Genomic DNA, 25,629 nt, shown 5'->3' with positions numbered 1-25,629 from the left:
GGAAACAATTAAAATTGATTAGCATGATAAGTACTGGGAACAACAGCTCTATTAAGAAACCTAATTTTGTCCTGGCCAGTGTGGCTCAGTTGATTGGAGCATCATCCTGTGCACTGAAGGTTCGTGGGTTCAATTCTGAGTCAGGGCAATTATACCCAGGTTGTGGGTTTGATCCCCAGTTGGGGTGTGTGCAGGAGGCAACTGATCAATGTTTCTATCTCTCACATCCATGTCTCTCTCTCTCTCTCTCTCCTCTCAAAAAGAAATAAAATAAAATACAAAAAAACAGAGCAGCCAGAGACCCAAGGTGGGACTAGGAGAGAGGGGAGGACTCCCTCCCAGGGAATGGAGCTGCAGCAGCTGGAGGGTTGGACTCCCCACCCTGCCCTACCCCTTCACCAGATCCTGCTCAGCCTGCTGGAGATGTGCCCCTCCCTGGTGTGCACCCCACAATTAGAGTCCTGGCCTGGTCCCCAGCCTGCCTCAGGCCTGTACAGGGAAGCTAAGGATAAGAGGTAAGGGAGGGGAAGGTGAGTATTTGAGAGAAGGGATTACCCCCTCGGTTCTGTCCTCCCCCATAGGACACACATCCCCTCTGCTTCACCTTCTTTTAGGTAAATGGTTTTTTAAAGGCTTGACCTTGCACTTCCTTCTCTCAGCCTCCCATGAATTCCTCCTCCCTTCAGGGTTCCCCTGAAGCTGGGACACAGACTGAGAGCCCTACACACAGCCTGGGCTGCCAGGACATCCCACCCACCCCACCCACCCCACCCCTGGGCAGTGAGGGCGACAGGCAGCACCCCTCAGAGCTTGAGTCACTGTGACCTGGAGCCTTTCCCTCCTCTGCGGTGACGAAGCCTGGTCACTGGGGCCTCGGCGCCAAGTCAGTGTCCTCCTGCCACCCTGGGCACCGCTCTCCTGGCAAGGCCTCTCCCACAGGCTCCAAGGTGTCCCGCCCAAGAGACTGAGCAGCTGGGACGTCGCAGGGCAGTCCAAGGCTGAGGGAGATTCAGAAGGTGCCCAGGTCCTTCAGGGACGTAGGTGTGACCACAGAGGAGAAACACTGATGGGGACACAGCCCCCTCCCTCGCTTGGCTTGCGTCGCTGCAAGGCTGGTCTTGCCCTTGGGTCTCAGAGGATGGTGAAGGGCAGGCCGGTCTTGCCGAAACCCTGACAACAATGGGTTTGAAAGAGAAGAAAGCCACTGGGAGTCCTGACTCACTCAGGCTGAGGCTCAGCCTGGTGATTGCTCAGCTCTGGAAGCTTCTGTGCCCAGGGGTCCTCCACCTCCTCTCCGGGCAAAGGAACTGGTCTGGTTACCGCTGCCACCTGCTCCACGCCAGGTTCTCCCTGGGGAGCGGGCTCTGCCTGACTCCGCCCACGAGGAGGCATCCCCGCCAGGCTGAGGACACAGGACAGCCCACAGCTGTCCCCTGGGCTCTGGAGGCAGAGCTGCAGTTTGATTGCTTTTTCACCAAGAACTGGACTAAGATCATCACACCCATCTCACAGACAGAGAAATGGAGGCAGAGAACTGTTCATTGACTGGCTCAGAAACCTGAGGTTTCATCCCAGTTGTGCTGCCTGTCGCTAAGCGTCTGGCACTTCCGGGAAGCAGCTTGCATGAGTCCCTGAGCACAGGGACAAGAGGTCTGGCGCTGTAGGGATGAGGGGAGGTGTGTGTGTAGGGATGAGGGGAGGTATGTGTAGGGGTGTCTAGCCTGAGCCCTGGCAGATGTACCTGCTGAGCAAATGCAGGGCCCACTTCCTCCACATGCCCTGGACCCTGCAGCTCAACACCTACCCCAGGGTCATCCCCAAGGCCAAGAGGCCCCTCGTGGGGCCAGACAGTGCACCTCCCCCTGCCAGGCCCGGGGCCACGGGGAGCAGAGAGCAGAGAGCAGTGGAAGGGGTCCTCTGAGCAACTGGTTCCCAGGCACATGCTGAAGAGAGGACTTAATGCTGACAGAGCCGGCTGGGACCATTCTTGCCACAGATGAGAAAGCCTAATTCCTGGAAGCCTGTTAGGCCTCAGCAAGGGATGGACTCCCCTCGGAAGCCTCTGCCAAGATGTGCACCAGGCCGAGGGACAGGAAGTGGAAGGAGATAGTTGTAGCGGGACTGTCACTGTTCCCTCTGACCACCGTGAAGAGCAGAGGGTTACCCAGGCCAGCCAGTGACGGGCTCCAGGCTCCAGCAGGTGCTGTGCCCGGAGGGGGGTGGGGTGGGGGGGTGTGTAAAATGGACAGCAGTGAGCCATCTGGGAGCCCTGCCTGGTCCCAGAGACCACACGCGGCCATGAAGCTGCTCCGTCAGCCTCTCTGGGGCCACTCCAGGGCACAGCACCTCCTCCTCAGCTCCTCGCCTTCCCTGCCACACCCACAGGCCTGGGCTCTCACACAGGCATCTCTGTTAGTTTACGGTAACAATAGGGCTCCTCAGGGACCACCACTCATGCACAATCAGCCCTGACCACACCCAACTGTTTCTCTCCTGTGCTATGGAAAGAAAAGCAGGGCTGCCCCTTCCCGCCCCGCCCTCCCCACCGCCGGCCCTGCCCCTGCCACACACATGCCACACAAATGCAGACACTCGCAGTCCACTGTGCAAACACACCACAGGGGCCAGGAGATGGCTGGACAACAAAGCCACGAGGCACAGAGTCTGGAAAAAACCTGGTGTGGAGAGCTCTCTATTGAACACAGAGTCCCAGCGCCTGCTCTGCTCTCCCACCCACTCTGGCCTCTCTATCCCCTGTTCCTTGGCTTGGGCCTCCGCTCACTCCACTCTGAGGTCCTCCGCGGCCGACAATCATCACAGGGGACAGATGCCTCCACGCTGCCCGATCCAGGGCCTCAAGTCCATTCCTCGGAGAGCCCTGCCCAGCTGCGGCCGGCCTGCGGGCCCCTGGGCCCAGGCGTGCCCTGGCTTTCCAGGCGGGAAGTGCCTGCTGCTCCAGCCCCAGCCCCCTCGTCAAGGCTCCAGCTCCCGGGAGAGGCGGGACAGTTCCCGCTGGTTGTCGATGACCTTCAGCTGCTGGACATAAGCCCAGGTGCTGGCTGGACTCCGGGTGCTCAGGGACTGCTCCGAGCCTGGCGGGATGGGGGAGGCGGTCAGGGAGGGCCTGGACACTGCTTTGTAGAGCCCATCTCTTCCCGCTCCGAGGAGCAAATCAGCCTTATTGCCCTCCACCACCCACCCGGCCACTTCCCACCCCAGCCCTGGAGACTGGTCTCCCACCCCCCACTGATCTGGGGGCAGAACAGCAGTCGGTTAAGACAGGAAGAACAGGTCCCCAAGATTACATATAGCATAGTATCTCTTTTACTAAGTTTAAAAACAATGAAAACTAAAGATTATTCTGTATATATATATATATTGACAACAGAATATAATATATATATAATATATATAATACATATAATATATATGTATATATATATGGCATTTAAAAGTATGTGTGTGTGTGTGTGGGTGTGTGTATCTGTGTGTGAATGATAAAACTATTTTAAAGAACAAGAAAATGACCTGGCCAGGTAGCTCAGTTGGTTAGAGCATCGTCCTGATACACCAAGGCTGTGAGTTTGATCCCGGTCAGGATACATATAGGAATCAACCAATGAATGCTTCAATAAGTGGAATGGCAAATCGATGTTTCTCTCTCTCTCAAGTCAATAAATATATATTTTTTAAAGTTTCATTAAAAACAAAACAAAACAAAACAATGAGTAACTCAAAATTCAGGATAGCAGTTACCATGGGTGGGGAGGCGAGGGGACAGGAGAGGGGACCCCTAGCACATGGAGGTCTTATTGTCAGTGTGCTCATGCTTGGACTGGGTCCAGAAATGTTCATTACATTATCAGAATAAACACACACATAAAATATAATAGAAGGCCAATGATGACAGTGTGGTATGAAGTGTGAATTATGATTAATCCCATTTTATGAAACTGAGAGTCAATTTTTGAAATGCAGGTCTTGAGCAAGCCTGCATGGGTCGCAACTCCCTTGCTAACTAGTGTGGCCTCTGCAAGTTATTTTAACATCAAGCCCGTTTGTGCCTCTTTAAGTTGGGATAAAATTCCACATACGTCATAGAGGTGCTGTGAAGCTATCAGCATGTATCATAGATGTATCATGTATGCAAGTGCCTAAACATGCTAACGCATCAGCACCCACCCCGCCCCACTTACACGTGGAAACTCTCGCTGCCTGGATGTCCTCATGGAGGTGGGAGACGCGGCTTCTGAGCGGTGAGAGAGGCACTGGGTAGGAGAGAGGAGGGAGTCAGGAAGACACAGCCAAGCCTGGAAGGGGGCATGGGGGGCTCCTACCCAGGGGGGCCAGTCCTCTCACCGTTGCTATGGCTTCGGCAGTGGTGCAGCATCCGCACGGCTCTGGCCATCATTCTCTGCGGACAAAGCAAGGACATGAGACCCGGCCTGAGAGCAGAACCCCGGCCTGGCCTGTGGGGCAGCTGGGAACCCGAGCTCCCTGAGAGCAGGGTGCACCTAGAGCAGGGGTGGGCAACCTTTTTGTGAGTGCGTGCCCAAACCAGCAAAATCTCTGACTCAAAATTCTTCTGCGTGCCAACCCTAATTTTTTGAGAACATGTTATGCCTACTTGATATCTCTTAAGGTATACGTATGTGAAGAACCTTGAAGAAATAATAAAATGCATTCGCGCGACAAAAACACAGTATATGATGATGAAAAATACATTTATTTTTTAATGTATACATGTTATGTAAAATTATTTATTTATCTAAGATGCACCTACACTGAATTTATCTGAAAAATAAAAAAGTCGATATTAAGAAAAAAATTGTAAATGGAAGATTATAAGAGAGGGCTTCGCGTGCCAGCAAAAGTTACTGGCGTGCCCAGTTTGGCACGTGTGCCAGGGGTTGCCCACCCCTGAACTGGAGGCTAAGAGGCTATGGGGGTAGGTGGGAGAAGGGGGCATGTCTCCCTTGCCCCAGTACAGGCAGAGGCCCAGCAGGAACCAGGAAGTGGGAGAACAGAGGTCAGGAAGAGCTCAGAGAGGAAGAGGCCTGGGAGGGGCTGTCGTCGAAGGGTGAGATAGTTGAAGCTGCCCCCCAGCACCCCCAATAGAGCAGGCTCTCCAGTATACAATGGAGTTACGAAAGGGCTAATTTAAAATAAGTCTTCACATTCATGTTATTAATAACTTTAGACCTTCTCCTAACCCTCCCCCCCGCCCCCTCCCGCCTCCCCGCACTTTCTTCCAAGGCCATAGTCATATCCCCCAACCCAATCCAGTGGGAGGCGACTGCTCTCCTGGAACTCACCATCTTCTCAAAGTTGATGAGATTCTCCACCAGGGTGTGGTTTCCCTCATGGATAAAGGTCATGTCTGCAAAGAAACTGGTCGTGCTCAAAGATCCCCAAATGCCTTTCCCCTTCAGCAGTCCAAGGAAGGTGAAGGGCCAATAATGAGCCTCATCCCCCGCCCCCGCTCCCCCCCCCGCCCCCCACTGCCCTCGTCCTCTGGCTCCCCTCCAACTCCTGGAATAATTTCCTTGTATCTCTTAGGCCTCATAGCAGAGGCCATCTGATGTCACCAATGCCTGTCCGTATGTGCTGACTCTGCTTCTAGCCTGTGAACTTCTAGCCTGTGAACTCCTAATTCATCGCTGTGCCCCTCAAGGCGTCAGCACATTGGAATCGCTCAGAGAGGGTTGGGTGGACATGCAGACATACAGGCGCAGGAATGCATGACAGGATGGAGGCTGGAAGGTAAGCTCTGGTCCCATTACCTTTGAGAAGGAGGGGCATGAAGGGGATGACAGGAGGGGAGAGCTTGGTGAGGGCGAGTCGATACACTCGGTGGTTCCATGAGGGGTCCTGGGAGGAAAGAAGTCACAGTGAGAAAGGGAAGGTCCTCCACACCACATACCGTAACACAACCAAATGCCCCCCACACACCCCCCACCCCGCCAAAGAAGAGCCATATGCCCACCCCTTGGAGCTCAGCCTCTGTTCAGCCCCAGGTCTCACCAAGGCAGGCAGGAAGGCCATGTGTGCATGTGGCTTCCTGGCTTCCAATTAGCCGCCAAGGAAACTTCATAGTCATTAGTCACAGGGCCCTGAGCTTTCATGGATCTCTCTCTCTCTCTCTATTTCTCCCCCCCCCCCCCCACCCCCATGCCCACCCCTCTCTGGCAGGTAAGTTCCTTTCACCCTCTTGAGCCCCACAGGTGAATTTTTTGCTCAAGAGCTCCCAGAGCCATACTGATAAGAACACCTCTGAGCCAGTTCTCTCCTGAACATTGTCAAAACCTTTCAACCCCCCCAACAATTCTTGGGAGTTGGAGTTCCGCTCCTCAACTTTTTCCTCGCCCTTTGGCCTAGTCTGACCACAGGCTCCTGGAACCAGGCCCTGGCACACTGTGGGTGCTGGTGCCGGGACCTGCTTCCTGAGTCCCGGTGCTCCCCCGGCATCTCAGACCCAGGGCCAGATACCGCATGTGCCTGACCTGGTCTTCACACAGGACCTCGGAGCCACAGCAAATGTACCTCCCTAATCCCCACATCCTGGGGGATAGACTACCCTATGCACCCCCTCCATAATGCTACACACCCATTCTTCAGCCAGCTCCCCACACTCACAGGCAAGAGAGAGCCAAGTCCCGGCTCAGGACTGGAAACCCTGGCAGTGACCAAGGACAAGTAGAGGGGCTGCTGGGAAGCCAAGAAGCAGGATTTCTGGAGGGACAGGCCGCGGCCCAGCACTCACCAACAGCCTCTCGAGGGCCGAGTACAGCTTCCGGACTTTGTGGGGCAGCCGCTGCGAAGGAGAGGCAGATGGAGATGAGGCTGCTCTGGGTCCTGTCCCCAGGATGGGCTTGGGGTCCAACCTCAGGACTGGGGTGGGAGGAGGGCCTGGCCACCCCCCCCCCCCCCCCCCCAGGAAACACCTACCTCCCAGGTGTGGGCCAGGCGGCTGATGGCCGAGTTGCTGAGGCCAAACATGACGGCAAAGAAGGAGTTGAGGTTCTTTTGTTCCTTGAGGCTGTTAGCGGAAGAACCAGAGATCCTCAGGGGAAGCAGCCGTACCCACAGAGCCCCACTTCAAGACAACATCCAGATTTGGCAACATCCTGACCAGGGACCGGGAGGTTTAAGAAAAAGTGGCCTAAGGACTCTGCCACACATCCCGGGGATCCCCACAGGCACTCACTGGGCTGCCAACTTAATGAACTTCCTGAGCAGCTGGGCCCTCGGGCCGGGCACGGGGCAGAGACACAGCTCCGTGGCCACCCAGTACTGCAGCTCATTGAAGCGGCGCATGAAGCGCTCCAGGTTGGCGGTGGTGACGTCCCGCAGGTGCTGGGGGCCCAGCACATAGTGGATCAGCTCTACCTGGGAGGGGGCAGCACAAGAGATTAGCACATGCCACTCGAGATGCCTGCCACCTGCTGTCCTCCCCTCAGCTCCGCTCCCCGCACCTGGTGGATACTGTTGAAGAGGTTCCAGTCATGGTCCGTCAGCTGCACGGCCAGGTCCTTGGCGCTCACCAGGTCCAGCCCCTCAGCAGAACCCACCGTGGGCCCCAGCTGCTCAGGGTGTGGGGTCTGCAGCGGGGAGAGTACTCAGGGGAGTGCCCATGGAGTCCAGAGGAAAGGCACCAGGTGGGAGAAGAATTTGGGGTAGACTCTGTGCCCATGAGCAGAAGAGTGTTGGGGAGGGCAGGGGTGCTGCAGGCAGTGAAGGGGCCTCTAGATGATAGGGCTTCCCAAGGAGGCATCTTCCTGACAGCTCCCTGATACCGAGATGCCTCCCTGTAGGGCTCCTATCCCCTAGGGAGCCCCTATGGGGGCAGATCTTCCTCTTTCCACTTGAGAGCTCCCAATCAGTGCGCCCCTCCCATCCTTTGGAATACCCCATCAGCGGAGACCTGCTCCTTCCTCTCTCCACTTAAGGCCCAGCAGCAGCCAGACCAGGCCCCTCGCTCCTCAGTGCCCATCCCTACCACCCCCAAAACACAGATCTGCCCTGGGTTCTGGCAGCCTGCCTGACCCTACCAGCTCATGCACTTCCTCTGGGTTGACAACAAAGAGCCGCTCGTTGAGCCCCAGGGATGTGGCCACACCACGGGCATCTGGCTGCAGGCCAATAGCATCTGCAAAGAGAGCAGAGGATGCACTAGGCGGGGACAGGGAGTGAGGCCGGATAGCAGCTGGAGGCAGGGTGGAGGCCCTGTTTGGGAGGTTGGGAGGTCCTTCTGTCAGTATCAGGGTTAGAGTCCTGGACAGGTGCTCTAAGTGCACAGGTGCACGTGCCCACGCATCCACACTCCCGGTGGGGAAGGAAAGGGGATGCTTAGTGAGACAGGAAGACCTTGGGCAAGGTGGGAGCCCCCTGAGTCTCAGTTTCCTCCTTTGTCAAATGGAGACAATAAGAGTTGCCCTCACTATGCAGTCAAATGAAATAATTTATATAAATAGTGGCTACACGTATATGATACATGTAAAAGCTCTATGAAAACTGGGAAGTGCCTTTACAGAAGTCTTGGTGTTGATGTTCATCAGCTCTTGTGGACTGAGACCGTGTTTCCAGTCATATTTGAGTCCTCAGTTCCTAGACCAGGGGTGGGCAAACTTTTTGACTCGAGGGCCACATTGGGTTCTTAAACTGGACCGGAGGGCCGGAACAAAAGCATGGATGGAGTGTTTGTGTGAACTAATATAAATTCAAAGTAAACATCATTACATAAAAGGGTATGGTCTTTTTTTAGTTTTATTCATTTCAAACGGGCCATAGTTTGCCCACGGCTGTCCTAGACCGTAGCCTCAAAGTAAGGTACACAAGGCCATCCACGCGTCCAGGAAAAATATTAGCTCTTTCTACTTCAATTTAGTTTTCTCATCTGTTTTGTACCTCTATTTAGTGTACAGTTTAATCACATAACATTAGTGTAGGAATGCATGTATATGACATAAGAAAATATACACATAGCAGGGGGGTTGTAATAAAATATCGGTTACTGACAAGGGTGTTGATCACAACACTCTAGAAATCTGTTCTCTAAACAGCACCTGGCTCTGAGTAGGGTATCAATAGATGCTGGCTTTGGGCAACCGCAACTCTCCAGGTGGCCACCAGAGGGCAATGCTTCCAGAGCACGTAGGCACAGGTGACTTCATCCTGTCTCCCCAGGTCCTGAAGGGAGAAGGTTTTGCTTTTCTGCCTCCACTCCTTGCCCTTCTTCTCTGGACGCCCCTAATTCCAGCCTACCCTGGGCTCCCGCGGTCAGACCTGGGCAGCATCCTTCACAGACAACAGTGGCTGTTAATGTCCTGAAGTTCTCTGAAGGCGGGTCTTAAAAATCCATGCTGCCATGTTCTGAGCCTGGCTTTGTGCCAGGCACCAGGCTAAATTCAAAGCCTAGCTACACTCACTATGTGAGCTTGGGAAAATCACTTAATCCCTTTGAGCTTCAGTTTCCTTGTCTGAGATAGGACAAAAGTACCTATCTCATAATATTGTTATTGGATTAAGTGAATATACAAGCATGATAAGAATACCAGTAGCAGCTAATACCTAAGGAGTGCTATGTGCCAGACACTGTTTTAAACACTCCCACAGATGAGCCATGTGGTCCTCACAATTCCTCTAGGAAGCATGTCCTCTTCTGACCCCCGTTTTACAGATGATGAAGCAGGGCATGGGGAGATGAAGCACCCTGTGAGCCCAAGGACATGCAGACAGGGCGCTAAAGAGCCGGGTTCAGATGCGGGCAGCAGGCCCCAGAGTTCATGCTGACAAGCACCACATTTAAAGCACTTTAAAGAGACGTCACCAACCTCCCACAAATGCCAGGCATCATGAACAGTGATGAAGACAATAAAGATGATGATTTCAATTGGGGGATCTGGGCATGGCTCTGAGGGCCCCTCCTCCCTTGGGGCCACCCTATTCGACACACAACTCACCGCCTGCAGAGTTGACCTTCACCAGCACCTGCCCCTTGGTCCAGCCGTCCTCCTGAGCCAACGCTGCCATCACCTCCCTCACTGAAGCCGTCACAGGCAGCTGCAGGGTCAGCACCGAGTGGTCTGGCCGGCAGATGTCATAGGGGACTGGAGAGGAAGATCAGGCTGAGCTGTGGGAAGGGGCTGCTTGGTCTCCCCACCTCAGGAAAGAAAGGCAGCAAAGAGTGGGAGGGGCCCCAAGGAGCAGGCCAGGGCACTCAGGAGAAGCCTGGGTGGGCACACTGTGTAGAGCAGGGAGAGGCCCTGAGCCCAGCAGAGGGGGAGGCTGGACCTGAGGCCCCGAGGGGCACAGGGTGCCATCCTTGGCCTGCCACACCCTTGTCAAGGGTGACCACAGCAGGGTGTGAGCTATATCCTGGCTGGTGCAGGCCACCCACCTTTGTCTCCAACTCGGATGGCACAGTTGCTGCTGGGGAGGGACTCGTCCGGGCCAGGGAGCCAAACAGACATGTTCCGGGCCTGAGAGGGAGAGAAAGTAAGGCCGGGAGGACACAGAGGGGAGCATGCAGGGCCAGGGAGGGGCCTTTGTCACTGGGAGCATGGGCCCTGCTTGCTGAGGGAACCTGAGCCAGGTGAGGCCCTGGGACCAAGGCTCCAGGAAAAGAGACAGATGGCGGCTAAGAATGAGGGTGTGCCCCCCTGCGTGTCACCCCCTCTGCCAAATAGGCCCAGAGCTGTTCTAGTGTGAACACACCTCAGCTGTCTTTCTCCTCCCTTTCCTCCTTCGACTACCATTTGCTAGTTTGCTACATGCCAGGCTATGGACACGCTTATTCCAAGTATCTAAATATTCAGAATCATCCTTTGACAAAAATATTATTATTATTCCCATTTTACAGATAAATTAGGCTCAGAGAGGTTAAGGAACCTGCCCAAGGCAGCACAGCTGTTAAGTGGCCCAGCTGAAATCCTCACCTGCTCCTCCCTCTCTCTGTGCCCTTATCTACCAGCTATGTCAACTGTCCTGTCAAACCCACAGCCCTTCTTCCGTGGGCCCCTCCCCCTCACACCATACAGTTCTCAGCTCCAACAGTTACTTCTCAAGGACACTCTGGACCATGGCTCTGAGCCTGAGTCAACCATTCCCTTCCCTGCTTTCAGAGACCCCCGTCTTAGCCCTGAGCATGAGATGGTCCCTCGCTTGACCCTTAAGGCCAAGGCTGGCTCTCCCAGCCCAGGACTGCATCGCAGGCTCCTACACAGTGTCTGGCACATGAGGACCAGTCCACGCGGTTCCCGAGTGCCAGCCACAGGCAGCACCGTGAGCCCAGCAGTCTAGTGGGATGTGACACTAACAGCCAATGAGCAACCAGACAAATACAACAACTCCACATGGTGATCCTGCTTTGAAGAAAATCACAGTAGACACCTTGCAGGCCAGTGGCCAGTGGAGGGCTGCTCTGCATAGAGAGACGGAAAGGGGCCTCTCTGGAAACCCCACACTCTGGCTGAGATCAGAACGATAGGAAGGATCCAGGTAGTCAAAGAGCCAGAGAAAGAAAGGTCCAGGCCCTGAGGTGGGAACAAGCTTCACCTATAGAAGAGAAGGGGCCCATGAGTGTCTTCAGCAGTGAGGGGGGGTGGGGGCGGGGCCGGGCGGGGTGAGGTGGGAGAGGCACAGGGAGACCCGGAAGCCCAGGGGAGGCTTTTAGATTTTATTCCCAATGCAGCACTCCCCACAGTCAGATCCAACCTACCTTTCCAGTCCCTTCCCCACCATTCCTCGACCAAATCTCAGCTCCAGTCCCTCTTTTCCCCCTTGGGTCCCCCCAGAGCAGCACTGGCCACCTCTGACTCCGAGGAGGGGCTCTGCCTTCCTCTGGGCTCCCACACTGGCCACCAGGAGCCGCTGGGCCTCAGAGGCTCACCTGGTGGAACTGCTAACTGGGTCTAAGGGTGGTGGGGGGGTGAAGGGGTGACCTTAGACCTCAGTGTCCCCATAGGACCTGGGATATGAGGGGTGTCTGTGCATGGGAACCTTCCACGCAGGACCCCTCAGATGGGGGATGAAGGAGGACCCTACAGTCACGGGGGAGCAGAGGGAAGAAGCTGAGGCTGACAGAGGTGAGAGGAGCCGATTCCGAGCAGACACCTTTATCTGAGGAGATGCGCTCCCACTGCCATTTTCCAACCTGTGGAGCAAGGGAGAAGGGGGTGAGACTGGAGGCCAGGCAGGAGCAGGGAGGTGCCCGGCGCTCTGGGTCCCATCCGCCCTCACCCCAGGGGCAGAGTTTCACAGACTTGGTGAATGTCCCCTAAAAAGGGGCAAAGGGGCTGAAACTGGGGCCCTGGGTCCTGGTTTTCCCAGGCCAACAGGGGAGGGAAAAGGAGTTCAAGGGGGAAATGGGCCCAGGGGTCAGACGGTTCAGTGAGCTGTCCCCATGGCACTGTCTGGGAAGGGGAAGCTAGTCTAGGAGCCTTACTGGGTGGGGCTGGCAGGAACTGGCACCGATGGTGCTGGGTAATAAATAGGTGCGGGTGGAGGAAGTGAGAGCAGCAGGTGCACTCGGGATAGGAGAGTGACACACAAATGACTGTGATGTGTGAGAATGGCTGAGCCGTGGCATGAGGGTGAACAGCAAGGGGCTGGTGGGAACGACTCATTGAAACAAGCAGGGCCAGACAAATGAGCAGCGACAGGCAACATTCGCATGCACGTGCGCAAGGCACTGCTCTGCCCTGGGAAGGAGCAGTAACTCTCCCCTGTGCAATGAGGTAGGTGCTCCCCCACATTATAGACAAGAGCCCGAGGTCCTGCGGCAGGGGGGGCGGGGGGTCACATGCTCAGGACAGCACAGCTGTGAGTGGTAGGGCCTGGGTTTGAGTCCAGAGTTGGTGCCCTCAGTCAGCGAGGCCCTGCCTGTCGTGCGTGAGACAAGTTCACTTCGAGCCAAAGTTACCGGTGGTGCCGCCGCCTCTCCGGCCAGTGCTCCCGCAGCAGGTTGCTAAGCCGGGCGTCCTTGCTCACCAGGTCTGAGAGTTTCTGGGAGGAGCCAAGATGCACTGAGACGCTGTAGCCCTGTCCACCCGGGCAGCCCTGTCCAGCCTGCCTCACTCCCAGGTACCTGGAGAAAGCTGCTGGCCACGGGGTCGGTGTGGAGCATGGGGCCATACAGGGCCACCCACTGGCTGACCAGCCGCAGGATCTGCTGTCTCTTGTTGCAGATGTAGATGTTGCGCTCCTGCTCACTGCCTCCCGCGGGCTCCGCGTGGAAGGTGGGCGCCAGTCAAGGAAACCACAGCATCCAACTGAGCCACCCCCCGCACCTCAGGCAGAGGAAGGTGCTGACAGGCCTGGCATGAGGCTGGTACTTTGGAGGGTTCGGCACAGCCATGCTATGAGCGATCCCTTCTCCCCACTCCACACACCGTCCCCGGGGCTGGAAGGATATTGGTGCAGGAGGGCAGCGCAGAGCTGGGTGCTGGGCATGAAGACTCTGTGGGTCAGGAGGAAGTCACTGAGGAACGTCTCTGTAGGGCAGGCAGGGATGGGAGACAGGTGGCAGGTGGGGCTTCAGAGGTCAAGCCCATTGGACACAGGTACACGCACAGCTGGAGTGCCAGCCCCCAGTGCTGCCATGGTCAAAGTACCACCGATGCCCAGCCCCTGTGACTGCACTCCCTACCCAAGCCAAGAGCACAGGAATGAGGATTTACTGCCAACTGGCCCCACGGACCAAGCCGGCACCCAATCAGGTCAGAGGCAGGTGCCCAGCCCTCTCCCAGGCTGCGCTGACCGCCTGATGAGTCAGATAGGCAGGTGTCTCCTGTCCTTACCTGTTGGATCATGAGCACTGGAATCAGGCCTCATGGCCTCCAACAGCAGTTCTAGGATCTTCTCCGGGGTGCCAGACATCACCGTATACCTGGTAGAAATGGCCAATCCATGCCCTGGTGCCACCACCCCCCTCCCACAACCCGGACAGATGGCAGTAATCAGTCATATCACTCTTCCCTATTTGTCCGCCCTGCCCCACCTAGGGGTGGAGGGGTGGCTATTCAGGGGTACATCTGAGTCCCAGGATGTCTCTCTACCCAGGAGGCCAGCAGGCAGGGGTATGACCCGGAGGAAGGGAGCAAAGCCTGGGAAAAGGAGGAGAGAAGGTGGAGAGGGAGCTTGGTGGGTGTGTTACCGGTTCCTGCCTGGGGTTGGGGGGCAAGAAGAGCCAGCGCCCTGAGAGGTTCTCTCCAGCACCAACACCACTTTGCCGTGCTCTTCCAGCCTCATGGTCTTTGCTTCCACGTCCTGAAGAACAAGCCACACCCAGTGCTCAGCACACACCATGCCTCTTCCCCATCTCAGGCACCTCTCCCCACACCTCCCTCCTTCAGACCCTGAGCCCCACAAGGACCCTCAGCCCTTCTCCCACTCTATTCAACACCCACCACTTGGATCTGCCCTTCATCCCACCCCTGCTTATCACACAGCCTGAGCCCCTCCTCTGCTCCATCCCTCCCCACCCTCCCTCCATGGATCCCGCCCTCCATTTACACTGCCGCCCTCACACCCTAGTCCCCCACCCCTCGGTAGCCCCACTGCCCTCATGGTCTCCCACACAGAGCAGAGTTCAGGGCTCATGGAACCTCATCAGCATGCTGTGGACTTCCTCACACCCCCAGGCTGGGCTCCCGCCTCCAGCCATCATCTCTGAGCTTCTCCATTTCCTCGCTCCCTGCCCCTCACAGGCTCTCTCTGGTCCCTCCCCTGCCCCACACTTCTCCAGAGAACTGTGCTTGCCACCTGCCCTCCCCACCCCCAGCAACGGCACCTTGATGATACGGTTGAAGTCCTGCTTGTCCACTCGGAGAAAATGACAGTTGTCTTCTCGCAGGATGATGGTGGCTGCCCGGGGTGCGTCGTTCACCAGAGCCAGCTGTCCGAAGTCATCTCCCTCATGCAGTGTGGTCACCAGCCCCTGGAGCCAGGCCTCAGTCACAGCCCGCCCAGCCCCAGCCCTCATGGAACAGAGCCACAGCGGGGAGAAGCTCCGAGGCACGAGAAGACCTGGGCGTCAGCAGCCTTGGGTCCACCAGAGGCACTGCCCGTGGGGACGACCAAGGCGCAGTTACCACCCAGGGGGCTGGGGAGCTGGGCGCACTCACCTTGCCATGGGTCACCACATTGACGGATCCCTTCCAGATGATGTACCACGAGGTGCCTTTGTCCCCCTGGCTGAACACTGAGAGGAGCACAGGTCAGACATGCCCCAGCACCCACCACCTCTCTGGGGCCCCCAACCATGTCCAGGTCCCTGGTGCCCAGCTTCCTGCCAGCTGTCTGACTTACACACAGTCCCCGCCTTGCTGTGGGGTTCAAAGAGCAGAACTGCTGCTAATTCCCGCTTCACCTGTGGGGAGGCAGAGGGGGGTCAGTGGGCAAGTCCAGGGCAGAGGGCCAGGTGAGGGGTGAGGAGGGAAGGCCCAAAGACATGAGTGTCCGGGGGCAGAGATGTGGCTAAGCCAGGTGGCCTGGGATTTGGGGGGTGGGGGAGGGCTAAGAGAGGCAGAGGGTTTTCAGACAAGGATGCTGGGAACAGCAATTTAGATGGAAATTTCCAAGCCATAGGCAGAAGGGGAGGGACATGTTTTCTGGGCCAGCAGCTGGCGCCTCCTGGGGTGGTCACAGGAGAGGAGGCTCCTGGGGAAAGGGCAGGGCGGGGCAGGGCGGGGCAGGGCGGGGCCTGCGACTGACCGAGTTGGAGAGGTGGGCCACAGCCTTGATGTGCAGCAGCTCCTCAAAGATGAGCTCCAGCTCCTCGTCCGTGCGCTGCCCTGGGCTGCAGGCCAGGGAGGACCAGAAAGCAAAGAATGAACTCCAGCTGGGACCAGGGCTGGGACCACTCACCCACAAAGCACAGGCCTGAGGCCAGCCGGTGCCTCAGCAAGGATTGTTATCACTAATGGCCAGCCATTCCCCAGTTCACACTGTGCCAGACACGGGACTAAGTGCTTCACACGCATCATTTCAATTGTCCTCACGACAACCCGTGACGTGGGCATTCTTGTTCTCCTTTGACGGAAGAGGAAGCTGGCACGGAAAGGCCGAGGCCACCCAGCTCGCAGCCAGTAGAACCAGAATTTGAACCCAGACCTGCCTGAGGACTCGTGAGCCCACCCTCTCTCAGCCATTGCTGCCACTCAGAGTGGGCAGGGTCTTCAGAGGCCTCGTGCCCCACACCCTCAGTTACAGAGGAAGAAACGAGCTCAGTGGGGAAGGAGGGCTCAGATCACCCAGCAAGTCTGGTAGAATGCAGGTCAGAGCTCAGGTCTCTGATCCAACCGGGGTCCTGTCTCTCAGCGAGAAGTAAGGGAGCCCCTCGGAGACGAAACTGAGAAGCTATGGGGTCTGGGAGTCGTGTGGGGCCTGGGGTCTCGGGGTGCAGGATGCCAACTCACGGCTTCCGAAGTGCCACAGTGAGCAGGGCATCCGGTCCCCGCTGGGAGAGCAGGGCCATGGCCTCAACCAACTCCTCCTCCAGCTCATGGACTCCCGAGGGCTCCGGCTCTGGACCCGGGAAACGGTAGAACTGGGTGTCTCGGTCCTGGAAGGTCCAGTCATGTTTCACTGCGGGAAGAGACCCAGACATGGGGGAGGAGAGGAAATTGAGGCCGAGTGGGTCTGAGGCCCTACTACAATGCTCATCCCTCCTTACTCCAGATGCCTGCTCCCCAGGACTGCCCAGCCCCGGGTACCCTGCCCTGGGCTCAGGCTCACCATGGTAGAGGGCACCTTCATCCAGCAGGACTTGACAGATTCCCACGGCTTGGCTCCGTGAATGTACCCCAAGCCCCAGGGCCAAGATCCCATCCACTAGCTCCCGGCCTGAGCAGCATTGCCTACAAGAGTTAAGGGGACAGGGAAAAGGACGGACAGTCAAATGGCAGGAGGGGAGAGGAGAGAGGGAGCAACTGTCCATCCACAAGGCACCTTCCTAGGCCCAGCCCCAGCTCTGCTAGAAGCAGGGCCAGGCCCAGATGCCAGGAATAGAATGAAAAGGAAGAGAAAAACAGAGGGGTTGGGCCAGGAGGCCGGCAAGGCCTCCACTCACCGATAGAGCCTGAGGTGGTACTTTCTGTCTCGGATGAGGTTCTGGCAGGTGGCCAGGAGATGTCGATGCAGCTGCTTCCCCGCCCTGAGCACCCGCTCTGTGGAAGCCTGGGGGGCGGGCAGCACAGCTGGCTCAGGCCCTGACCCGCTGGCCATGCTGCCCCCTCCTCCCCAGCTCCACCGTCAGACTTTTACCTGCTCCAGGCTCACACTGAAGTCCAGGGACTCCTCGCTGTTGGTGAGTGGTGTCTGAGGGCAATGGGAAGAGTCTGCACGTTAGTGCCAGGCCCTCCTTCAAATCCAGCTCCTGGACCCCACCCCTCCTCCATCCCTGCACCCCTTGCCCAACCCCCAACTCCAAACGCATCCATTCAGCTACTCATTCAACAAATACAGTAGTCTCCCTCCTATCTGTGGTTTTGCTTTCCAAGATTTCAGCCACTCACACTCAACTGTGGTCCGAATGGAAAATTCCAGAAATAAACAATTCATAAGTGTTAAATTGTGTGCCATTCTAAGCACTGTGATCAAATCTTGTGTTGTCCCCCTGGGACATGAATCATCCCTTTGTCCAGCATATCTTCACTGTATACACTGCCCACCCGTTCGTCACTTAGTAGCGTCTGGCGTATCACATCCATTGTTGTGATAACCCTTAGCCCTGGCCGGGTGCTCAGTTGGTTGGAACTGGTGCACCAAAAGGTTACAAGTTTGATTCCCTGTCATGGCACATACCTAGGTTTCAGGTTCGATCCCTGGTCAGGGTGCATAGGGGAGGCAACTGATTGATGCTTCTCTTTCTCTCTCTCTCTCTCTCTCTCTCTCTCTCTCCCTCCCCCCCGCCCCCCGCCCCACCTCCTCTCTCTAAAATCAGTAACATATCCTGCAGTGAGGATTAAAAAAAAGTAAGCCCTATTTTACTTAATACTGGCCCCAAAGCGCACCATTAATGGTGCTAGCGATTTGGACATGCCAAAGACAAGTAGTAAAGTGCTTCCTTTAAATGCACAGATATATGTGTTTAGGAAAAACAGTGTGTATAGGATGCAGTACTGTCCCTGGTTTCAGGTACATGCTGGGGTCCTGGAACATAGCCACTGGATGAGGGGCGACAACTGTAAACAAATACTCACTAATCACACGGTGTGCCCGGCATCGCCTCTTCCCCACCCTGCTATCCTGGCCCCAGTCACCCAAGCACTTCATCCCCACAGATGAGCACCCCGAGACCCCAGTTCTGCTTACTCGGGGCCCAGGTGTGCCCAGGCTCCCAGGTATGAGCATGAGGACGTGCGATAAGAAGGCCCTGAGAGGCCGGGGGTGCGTGGCTTGGGAGGCCAGGAACACTTGTTCCTCAGCTGGCGTCACAAGAGCCAAGGTCTGTCCCCAACCGCAGGTCCATGGGCAAACCTGCCCTGTGTGGGCTTCCGCGCGCCCTGGAGGTTAATACGAACCTTGGAGCCAGACTCCTGGCTCCAAATCCCTGCTCCTCCATTTATCAGCAGTGTGGCTCTGAATACAGCACTGCCTGGTATAGAGTTGTGTGTACATGTTAGCTGTTATTACTCATCTGAGAAGCAAAGGGCGGCTGCTTGCACGACGCTCCTGACCTCTCTGAGATGCTGCTGCTTGTCCATAACCCTGTAGAGCAGGGGTCCTCAAACTACGGCCCGTGGGCCACATGCAAATACAAATACTGTATTTGTTCCCCGCTTTGTTTTTTTACTTCAAAATAAGATATGTGCAGTGTGCATAGGAATTTGTTCATAGTTTTTTTTTTAAACTATAGTCCAGCCCTCCAGCGGTCTGAGGGACAGCGAACTGGCCCCTGTTTAAAAAGTTTGAGGACCCCTGCTGTAGAGTGAGGAGGGCTGGGAAGCACACAGGACTGGCTCCAGAAGACAGGGTTTACGTAAAAACATCAGTTTACAGGTTTCCTGCCTTTTGTATCAATCGAGCCACCCAGCCTAGGTGCCCCGGATGTTGGCCATGAAAACCTCTCCCAACCCTTTTCTCTGTCACCTGAGAACTGGAATTTGTGGACATCCCTGGACAGGATGCCCTTCCTGTACGAGCCCTCCCTGAGGCAGAGTGCTTTACAAAGCATGATCACATCTGTGACTCCCTCTGATCCTGTATTAAATAGGATCAGACGTGAGCGAGGCGGGGCAGGTATAATCTGTCTTCTTTGGTTTACGAGGAAACAAAACTCTTGAGGTGAAGTGCTCAGGTAACTCAGTCATACATACTTGAGACAGCCAGACAGCCTTGGATAAACTCGAGTTCCGACCAGAAGTGCTCACATTCTTGGTCTCGCTCCACCCACCACACCTTCCCCTTCCTCTCCCTTCCCCCTTCTTCTCACCAGCACTCTCTCCCTCTCCTGCTTTTCCATCTGCACTCAGGTCCCTGAAAATGACCTGGCTGGGAGCTGGGGTACAACCAGGCCTGGGGCCAGAACCCCCTCCCCTGATTCTGGCATCTTCCACCGTATGCCAGGCAGAGGCCTGAGGCCTGGCATGTGTAGATGCTTGGCCCAGCGCTGAGCGGAAGTCACTAGGTGTCCCAAGGGTATCCCTGCCCGGGTCATGGGGCCCAGCCTGGTGCCAGACACAGAGCCCTAGAGACTTAGCAACAGGAGAAGAGGAGGAGGAGGAGGAGGAGGAGGAGGAGGAGGAGGAGGAGGAGGGGGAGAAAGAGGAGGAGGATGAGGAGAAGGAGGAGCCAGGGAAAGAGGAAGGGCAGGAATGCTACCCAGCCAGCCCCCAGTGTTGGAACAAACAGTGCCAAGTGCTAATGACTTGTTGTTGTTCATGTCAAAATACCCAGGTGGCCCCAGTCCCTGCCCCAACTCCCTTTGGTGCCCACAACCCAAGCTCCAGCACACGCTCCCTTCCTGGTATTATTCTGACCCCAGAGGGCACTTCAGGAGGGGAGGTGCCAGGTCATGTGGCCAGGCTGGTCACCATCCAGATCCCAGATCCACAGGCCTTGCCTCAGCCATTTCCTGTCCTGCCCCAGGGGATGAGCAGGAGGGTCAGAGCTCTGGCCCATCAGAGCCGAGGAGGGCTCTAAAGGCAGCCCTCTCACTTTGCCAAGGAAAGCAGGTGCCCAGAGAGACGAAGAAACTCACACACTGCTTAGAAATGGGAGATCCTACTGAATAACTGCTACCAGCACTGACCCTCAACGTAGATGTTTGTTTCCTATTTCACGCTAGAGAGCAGGAGGCTCAGAGGTTGCATAACATACCCTGAGAGTAGGTAAAATAAGCATCAGGATTCACACTGTGCCCGTCTGATTCCAAAGCCCATGCTCTTAGCCACGATGCCCTGCCATCTCCATGGCAACTACCCCATGTTTCCCCCACTGTGCCATAGAAGTTGAAATAGCAGAGGTATTCTACTCAGGAATGTTCCATGGGCAAGTAAGCCTGGAGAACACTGGGTAAAACAAATTCAATAGGTTTGTTATCATAGTCCCTCTGGGCCCACCATGTTGGGGTGTGGGTGCTATTCAGGGGCAGTGGTCAAGTGTGTGGGTTCAGGAGCTGGATGCCTGGGTTCAAACCCTGGTTCTATTTTTTTTTTAATTGTTTTATTGCTTAAAGTATTACAAAGAGTATTATATATGTCTCCTTTTTTTTTCTCCCCTTGACCCTCCCCTAGCCTCCCATGCCCCCCAGTGTCTTGTGTCCATTGGTTATGCTCGTATGCATGCATACAAGTCCTTCGGTTGATCTCTTACCCCCCCTCCCAACACCCCCAACCCTCCCCAGCCTTCCTGCTGTAGTTTGACAGTCTGTTCAATGTTGCTCTGCCTCTGTATCTATTTTTGCTCATCAGTTTATAATGGTCTTAATTATCCATAAATGAGTGAGATCATGTGGTATTTTTCTTTCATTGACTGGCTTATTTCACTTAGCATAATGCTCTCCAGTTGCATCCATGCTGTCGCAAATGGTAAGAATTCCTTCTTTTTTACAGCAGCATAGTATTCCATCGTGTAGATGTACCACAGTTTTCTAATCCATTCATCTGCTGATGGGCACTTATTAGCAGCTGGTTGTGTGACCCAGGGCTGCTTATTAACCTCTCTGTGCTTCAGTTTTCTCACCTGCACCTGGGGTTGGTGATAAAAACACCTGTCTGACCCCCCCCCCCCCCAAAAAAAAATACCTATCCCATAGTTATTATAAGGATCAAATGAGAATAACAGAAAGCACTTGGAGCAGGGCCTGGCTTGTAGTAACTGCTTAGTAAGTGTTAAGTAACTTGATTAATCTTTATTTCAGGTTGGGCACTGGACACTATAAGGAATGTACCTTGTTGACCCTGTCCCTGACCCCATGACCCTGAGTGTCAGCTTAGGGTTCTCAGTGGGAAAGAAGTAGCTGACATGGGTGGAGGTGAAGGTCCTCGCCCACCTCCTCTCATGCCTTCACAGGAACTACTCAGGGTGGAAGAGGAGTTGCCAGCTAGCTCCCATGGCACCAGCACCTGACCTGCCTCACCCTCCCTCCCTGTCGCTGAGTGTCAGAGCCCGACTGGCAGTGCAGACAGACACATGGGGACCTGTCGTCAGACCAGTTCCATTAGCCCACGGCTAGGGTCTCAGGCCAGGGCTAGTCATGGTGGGACAGGGAGAGGTGGCATGGGGTGGGGTGATGTTTTGGAGTGTCAGTGTTACCATCCACAGCAAGAGAAAACATACCATGAACCTGGACTCTGAAGCCACATTACCCAGGACCAAAGTCCAGCTTTGTCCCTTAGCAGCTGTGCGACTCTGGACCTGTCACTTAGCCTCTCTGTGCCCCTGTTTTCTCATCTCTAAAATGAAATGATGACATTAGCACCTATCTCACAGGCTGTTGGGCGAGTATTTGACAAGTGCCTGGAACTTAAGTCCTAGATAACTACTAGCTACTACCATTATTTGGACAGGTTGGGTGAAAGCATGTTTTCTGAGTTAGAGCATAGACATACCATCCCCAAAACACTCACTCACAGAGAAGCAACCCAGGCTTCTGGGAGCTCATGGGACCCACCAGAGGTCATCCAGATCTCGTCGCTGCCTCTAGACAGAATGACCCCTCTGCTGGTTCCCAGACACCAAACAATCTCTCCCCTTCATGTTTTCCAAGGAGATGCTCTTCCATTCCATTCCAGTGTCACCTCTGTCAGGGTTGGTAAGTCCTTTCTATAGCTAACCTCCGGCCCTCCTGCTGTAACCTGCTTTTATTTTTCTCTTGTCCTGGTCCAGTAGGAACAGAAAGTGCTCTCTTTAGCCTTCAGGAAGCTGATGGGTTTCTCTTTGCTTTTCTAAGAGGTAGGCAGGGGCTGCACAACTGCCAGCACTGGACTTCTGGGACTCTGGGCTCTGCTCCCTCACAACATCCACCCTTCACCCTGTGTGTGCATATTCCCTGCCTGGCGCTTGTCCCTCTCACGTGAGTTCTTCATGGGCCACAGGCATCATCCAGAGATTCAAGGTGCAGCGTTATAGTCACAGACACAATGGGCTGAAACGACCCCACCCCATTCCCCAGAGAAGGTCATCAGGAGAGGGTGTGGCAGCCATAAAAATCTAAGTTCCCTCTAATCAACAAGCCCCACTTGCCCCCCTACCTGGCAGGGGAGGGGCCTTGCTTCTGTGCCTTTGACCCCATTTACACTCCAACAGCCCTCACCCCCACCCTTCTGGCCTCCCAGCACACCAGGGGTTGGAGGGGTCAGGAGACAGCCTGGCGGCCTCATCTACCCACTCCCAGACTTTGGGTCCCAAGGGATCCTCCAGTGACCTCATTGTCCTAGCACCTGACCTTCCCCCCACTCTCCACCTTGCCTCTACAAGCTGGGAAAAGGACAGGAAATGCACATGTAATTATAGCCTGAGAGGGAAAGAGGGAGGGAGTGTTCCAGCCCACTGGCTCCAAGCAGTAGCTACTGCCAGGGACCCGGAAGGGGGGGGGGGGGGCAGCTAAGCCCAGAAGTGACTGGCTCCCTTGCCTCCTCCAGAGCCCCATCTTGAGCAGGACCAAGGCCAGGGGGCCCCTTATCAGGAAAACCCTGGGGGGCAGGGTTTGGGGGACTGTCACCTAGATTCTCCTCTCAATTCTGATCACCAGGATGACCCCCTCATGTTGGTGGGCCTCAGTTTTCTCAACTCAGCCTCATGTTTTGGTAAATATAAATGGCGGTTGAGAGAGACAGGAGGAAGCAGGCAGAAGGTGGTGGTCCTTCTATTCGACGGGACTTTCCCATAAGAAATGAGCTCCCCCAAGTCTGCCACCTGCTCCTATTTCCCTCCACACCTTTACACAAGTGCCCTCCCGGCACCCCCCTCCCCCCCCCCCACACACATACATACAGGTGGGCACACAAGACACACACTGAATCTCAGGTGAAGCCACTCTATTAAGTCTAGGAGATTGAGGAGAGCTTCTCTGACCATTTGGATCCTGCACCCCACCCCCTATGACCCGCTCCTGCTCTCTCCTTCACTTTTGCAGCTCCACAGCTGTTATCCAATGACAAGGGGAACTCCAGTCGCCTCAGATTCTCTAAACTTTTCAGAATCCTTCCCTGAACTCCCCAATGCCAGATGCCTAGCAACGTTCGCATGACCACCTCACCCCAAAATCAAAAAACAGAACTGGTGCAGCTCAGTTGCTCACTAACCGGGAAGGTTGCCACGGTGATATGTGGAGACTAGTAACCAAGTTTACCTCAGCCCTGACTTGACCTGGCCTCCCCCCCCACCCCCCCACCCCCCCATCCCCCCCCACCCTCGACAGGGAGAACACACAGGCACCTAACCCAAGGCACGCAGAGGTTATGAATAAATGGCATGAATAAATGGCAAATCCCTTGCCTCTTCCCCATGCCTAAATGGTGGCACTTGGGCACCACACACACACACACACACACACACACACAATGCAGCTGTGTGAGCCACCCACACATACCCATACCGAAGCTAAGCTGCCTGGCCAGCTGTCCATCCAGCAGTACCCGCCACCCTCCCAGAGCAAGCTGGGCCACCACCAGCAGGGCTGTGCTCCCTATCCAGACGCTGCAGCCCCGGTTCCTGGCCTGGGCAGGCGATGAGCACTCACCCAGCGAAGCCCCTGGATTCGGCTGGGGCGCTGGTGCTCCAGAAGCAGCCGGTAGGAGCAGCTTCGGGGCAGGTGCATCCTCCTCAGCACCATGTTGAGCAGCGTCCCCTCAGGCACCACGTCTGGTAGGCTTCCCACCTGTGGTGCTCCCAGAGCTGGGCTGTCCTCCACAATCAGGCCCACCTGCCAGCGGCTCTCACCTGGCCAGCCCACCTGTGAGGAAGGGAGGAAGGCGGACAGCCATGGGGCTGGGGCAGCTGGACCAGGACACAACTCTCCCGGCAGCACCGCTTCCTTAGAATCCTCTGGACTGGACAGGCGGCGGTGCTGCAGCCCTGCCAGGAGCTGGGGGAGGGACAGGAAGACCTTCGCTGGGTCTTGTCGGTCTGGCGCACTTAGGGGTCTCCCGCTGGCGGGAGGTAGAGCCTTCCTTCCCGGCCTTCTTTGGACTTCTGCCCCACCCCGCTACCCAAGTCCCTGCAGGGACCTCCACCACCTCCCAGTGAAGCTATGGACTCACTGGATCCCCCAGAAATGTAGCCTCAGCTCAAACCCTTCTTCTCCGCTCCTCCCTCCCCCAGGACCAACCCTTTCTCTCCCACCCAAACTCCCCATCTGTCGGCTTCCTCTTCTGCTGCTCTTCGCCCCCGGCCCCACCTTACCCACCTTCATGATCCTTCTCAAGCTCGTCCAGCCCTGCAGGCTCTAGCAGAAGGCCGGGAGGCTCCCCAGCGAGCCCCGTCAGCTCCGATAGGGGGATCCTGGAGGGCTGCGGGCTCTGAGTCCCGGGCGCAGTGACCAGGGCCAGTTCCTAGCTGGACCCACCGCCAGGGCAGCCAGAGGCCGGCTGGGAGGAGAGGCTCCTCTTGGGTGGGTGGAGGGCTGGGGGCCCGCGGGGGGCCTCCCCCCTCGGCGACAAGGAGCCCGAGCCTCCACCTCCGTCCCAGACGAAAGAGCCAGCTGGCACGGGGCACTGAAGCGAGGCTGCAGCTGGCACTGGTCCGGGCGGGAGCTGTCACACCCCCTGTGCTGCCCGCCCCCTTCCCCTCCCGGACAAGCTGAGGGGGCAGGGAGGAGGCTCCGGCCTCACGGTCGGGAGGGCGTAGGACAGGGGGCGGACACGGGCAGGGGTGGAGCCCCGACTCTGGGGTCTGCAGAGCGGGCAAGAGCCCGAGCTCCGAGAAACCCCAGGGGGCAGGAGCGCCCCGGGGTGTGTGGGGGGTGTGCCGGGGCCACTAGGCCCAGGTGACCGGGCAGGGGCGGTGAGTGGCTGCACCGGTCGCCACGTGGCCCGGAGGACAAATGCAAACAAGGAAACCGGGGGAAGGGGGGGAGGGGGCGGGAGGAGGTGAGTCATTGTGGCCCCACCCGGGAGGGAAATCCGGGCCGAGGCCGCTTCCCGGCTGGGGCGTTCTGCCTCCTGTTTCGGTTCAGGGTCTCAG

General features: G+C 56.3%; 1 protein-coding gene across 2 annotated transcripts; it reads right to left on the bottom strand.

Moving 5' to 3' along the window:
- Nucleotides 1–2,663: 2,663 nt before the first annotated feature.
- Nucleotides 2,664–25,378, bottom strand: RAPGEF3 (Rap guanine nucleotide exchange factor 3). Of its 2 annotated transcripts, XM_070410359.1 has the most exons (29): nt 24,854–25,378; nt 24,188–24,400; nt 17,266–17,319; nt 17,072–17,178; nt 16,738–16,859; nt 16,419–16,587; nt 15,715–15,799; nt 15,310–15,370; nt 15,126–15,202; nt 14,792–14,938; nt 14,156–14,268; nt 13,800–13,888; nt 13,415–13,493; nt 13,088–13,238; nt 12,923–13,005; nt 12,115–12,154; nt 11,392–11,556; nt 10,400–10,481; nt 9,963–10,109; nt 8,052–8,149; nt 7,476–7,601; nt 7,208–7,389; nt 6,949–7,039; nt 6,764–6,814; nt 5,784–5,871; nt 5,316–5,380; nt 4,360–4,414; nt 4,197–4,268; nt 2,664–3,092 (listed from the first exon to the last, which is right to left on the bottom strand). In XM_070410359.1, exons 1-29 carry the CDS (start codon nt 24,857–24,859, stop codon nt 2,974–2,976), a joined length of 2,937 nt encoding a protein of 978 aa, XP_070266460.1. In that variant the 5' UTR covers nt 24,860–25,378; the 3' UTR covers nt 2,664–2,973. The 2 variants fall into 2 exon arrangements, with proteins under 2 accessions (XP_070266460.1, XP_070266461.1); XM_070410360.1 differs by lacking the exon at nt 11,392–11,556 and having other exon boundaries at nt 24,854–25,160.
- Between the last annotated feature and the right edge of the window lie 251 nt (nt 25,379–25,629).

The sequence above is a fragment of the Myotis yumanensis genome, unplaced genomic scaffold (genome assembly GCF_028538775.1).
Source record: "Myotis yumanensis isolate MYYU_CA2020_CCGP unplaced genomic scaffold, mMyoYum1.0.hap1 SCAF_3, whole genome shotgun sequence".
In the NCBI taxonomy this organism is placed as follows: domain Eukaryota; kingdom Metazoa; phylum Chordata; class Mammalia; order Chiroptera; family Vespertilionidae; genus Myotis; species Myotis yumanensis.
Note: the sequence above shows the minus strand (reverse complement) of the source record. Positions and strands in the feature narration are given on the sequence as shown.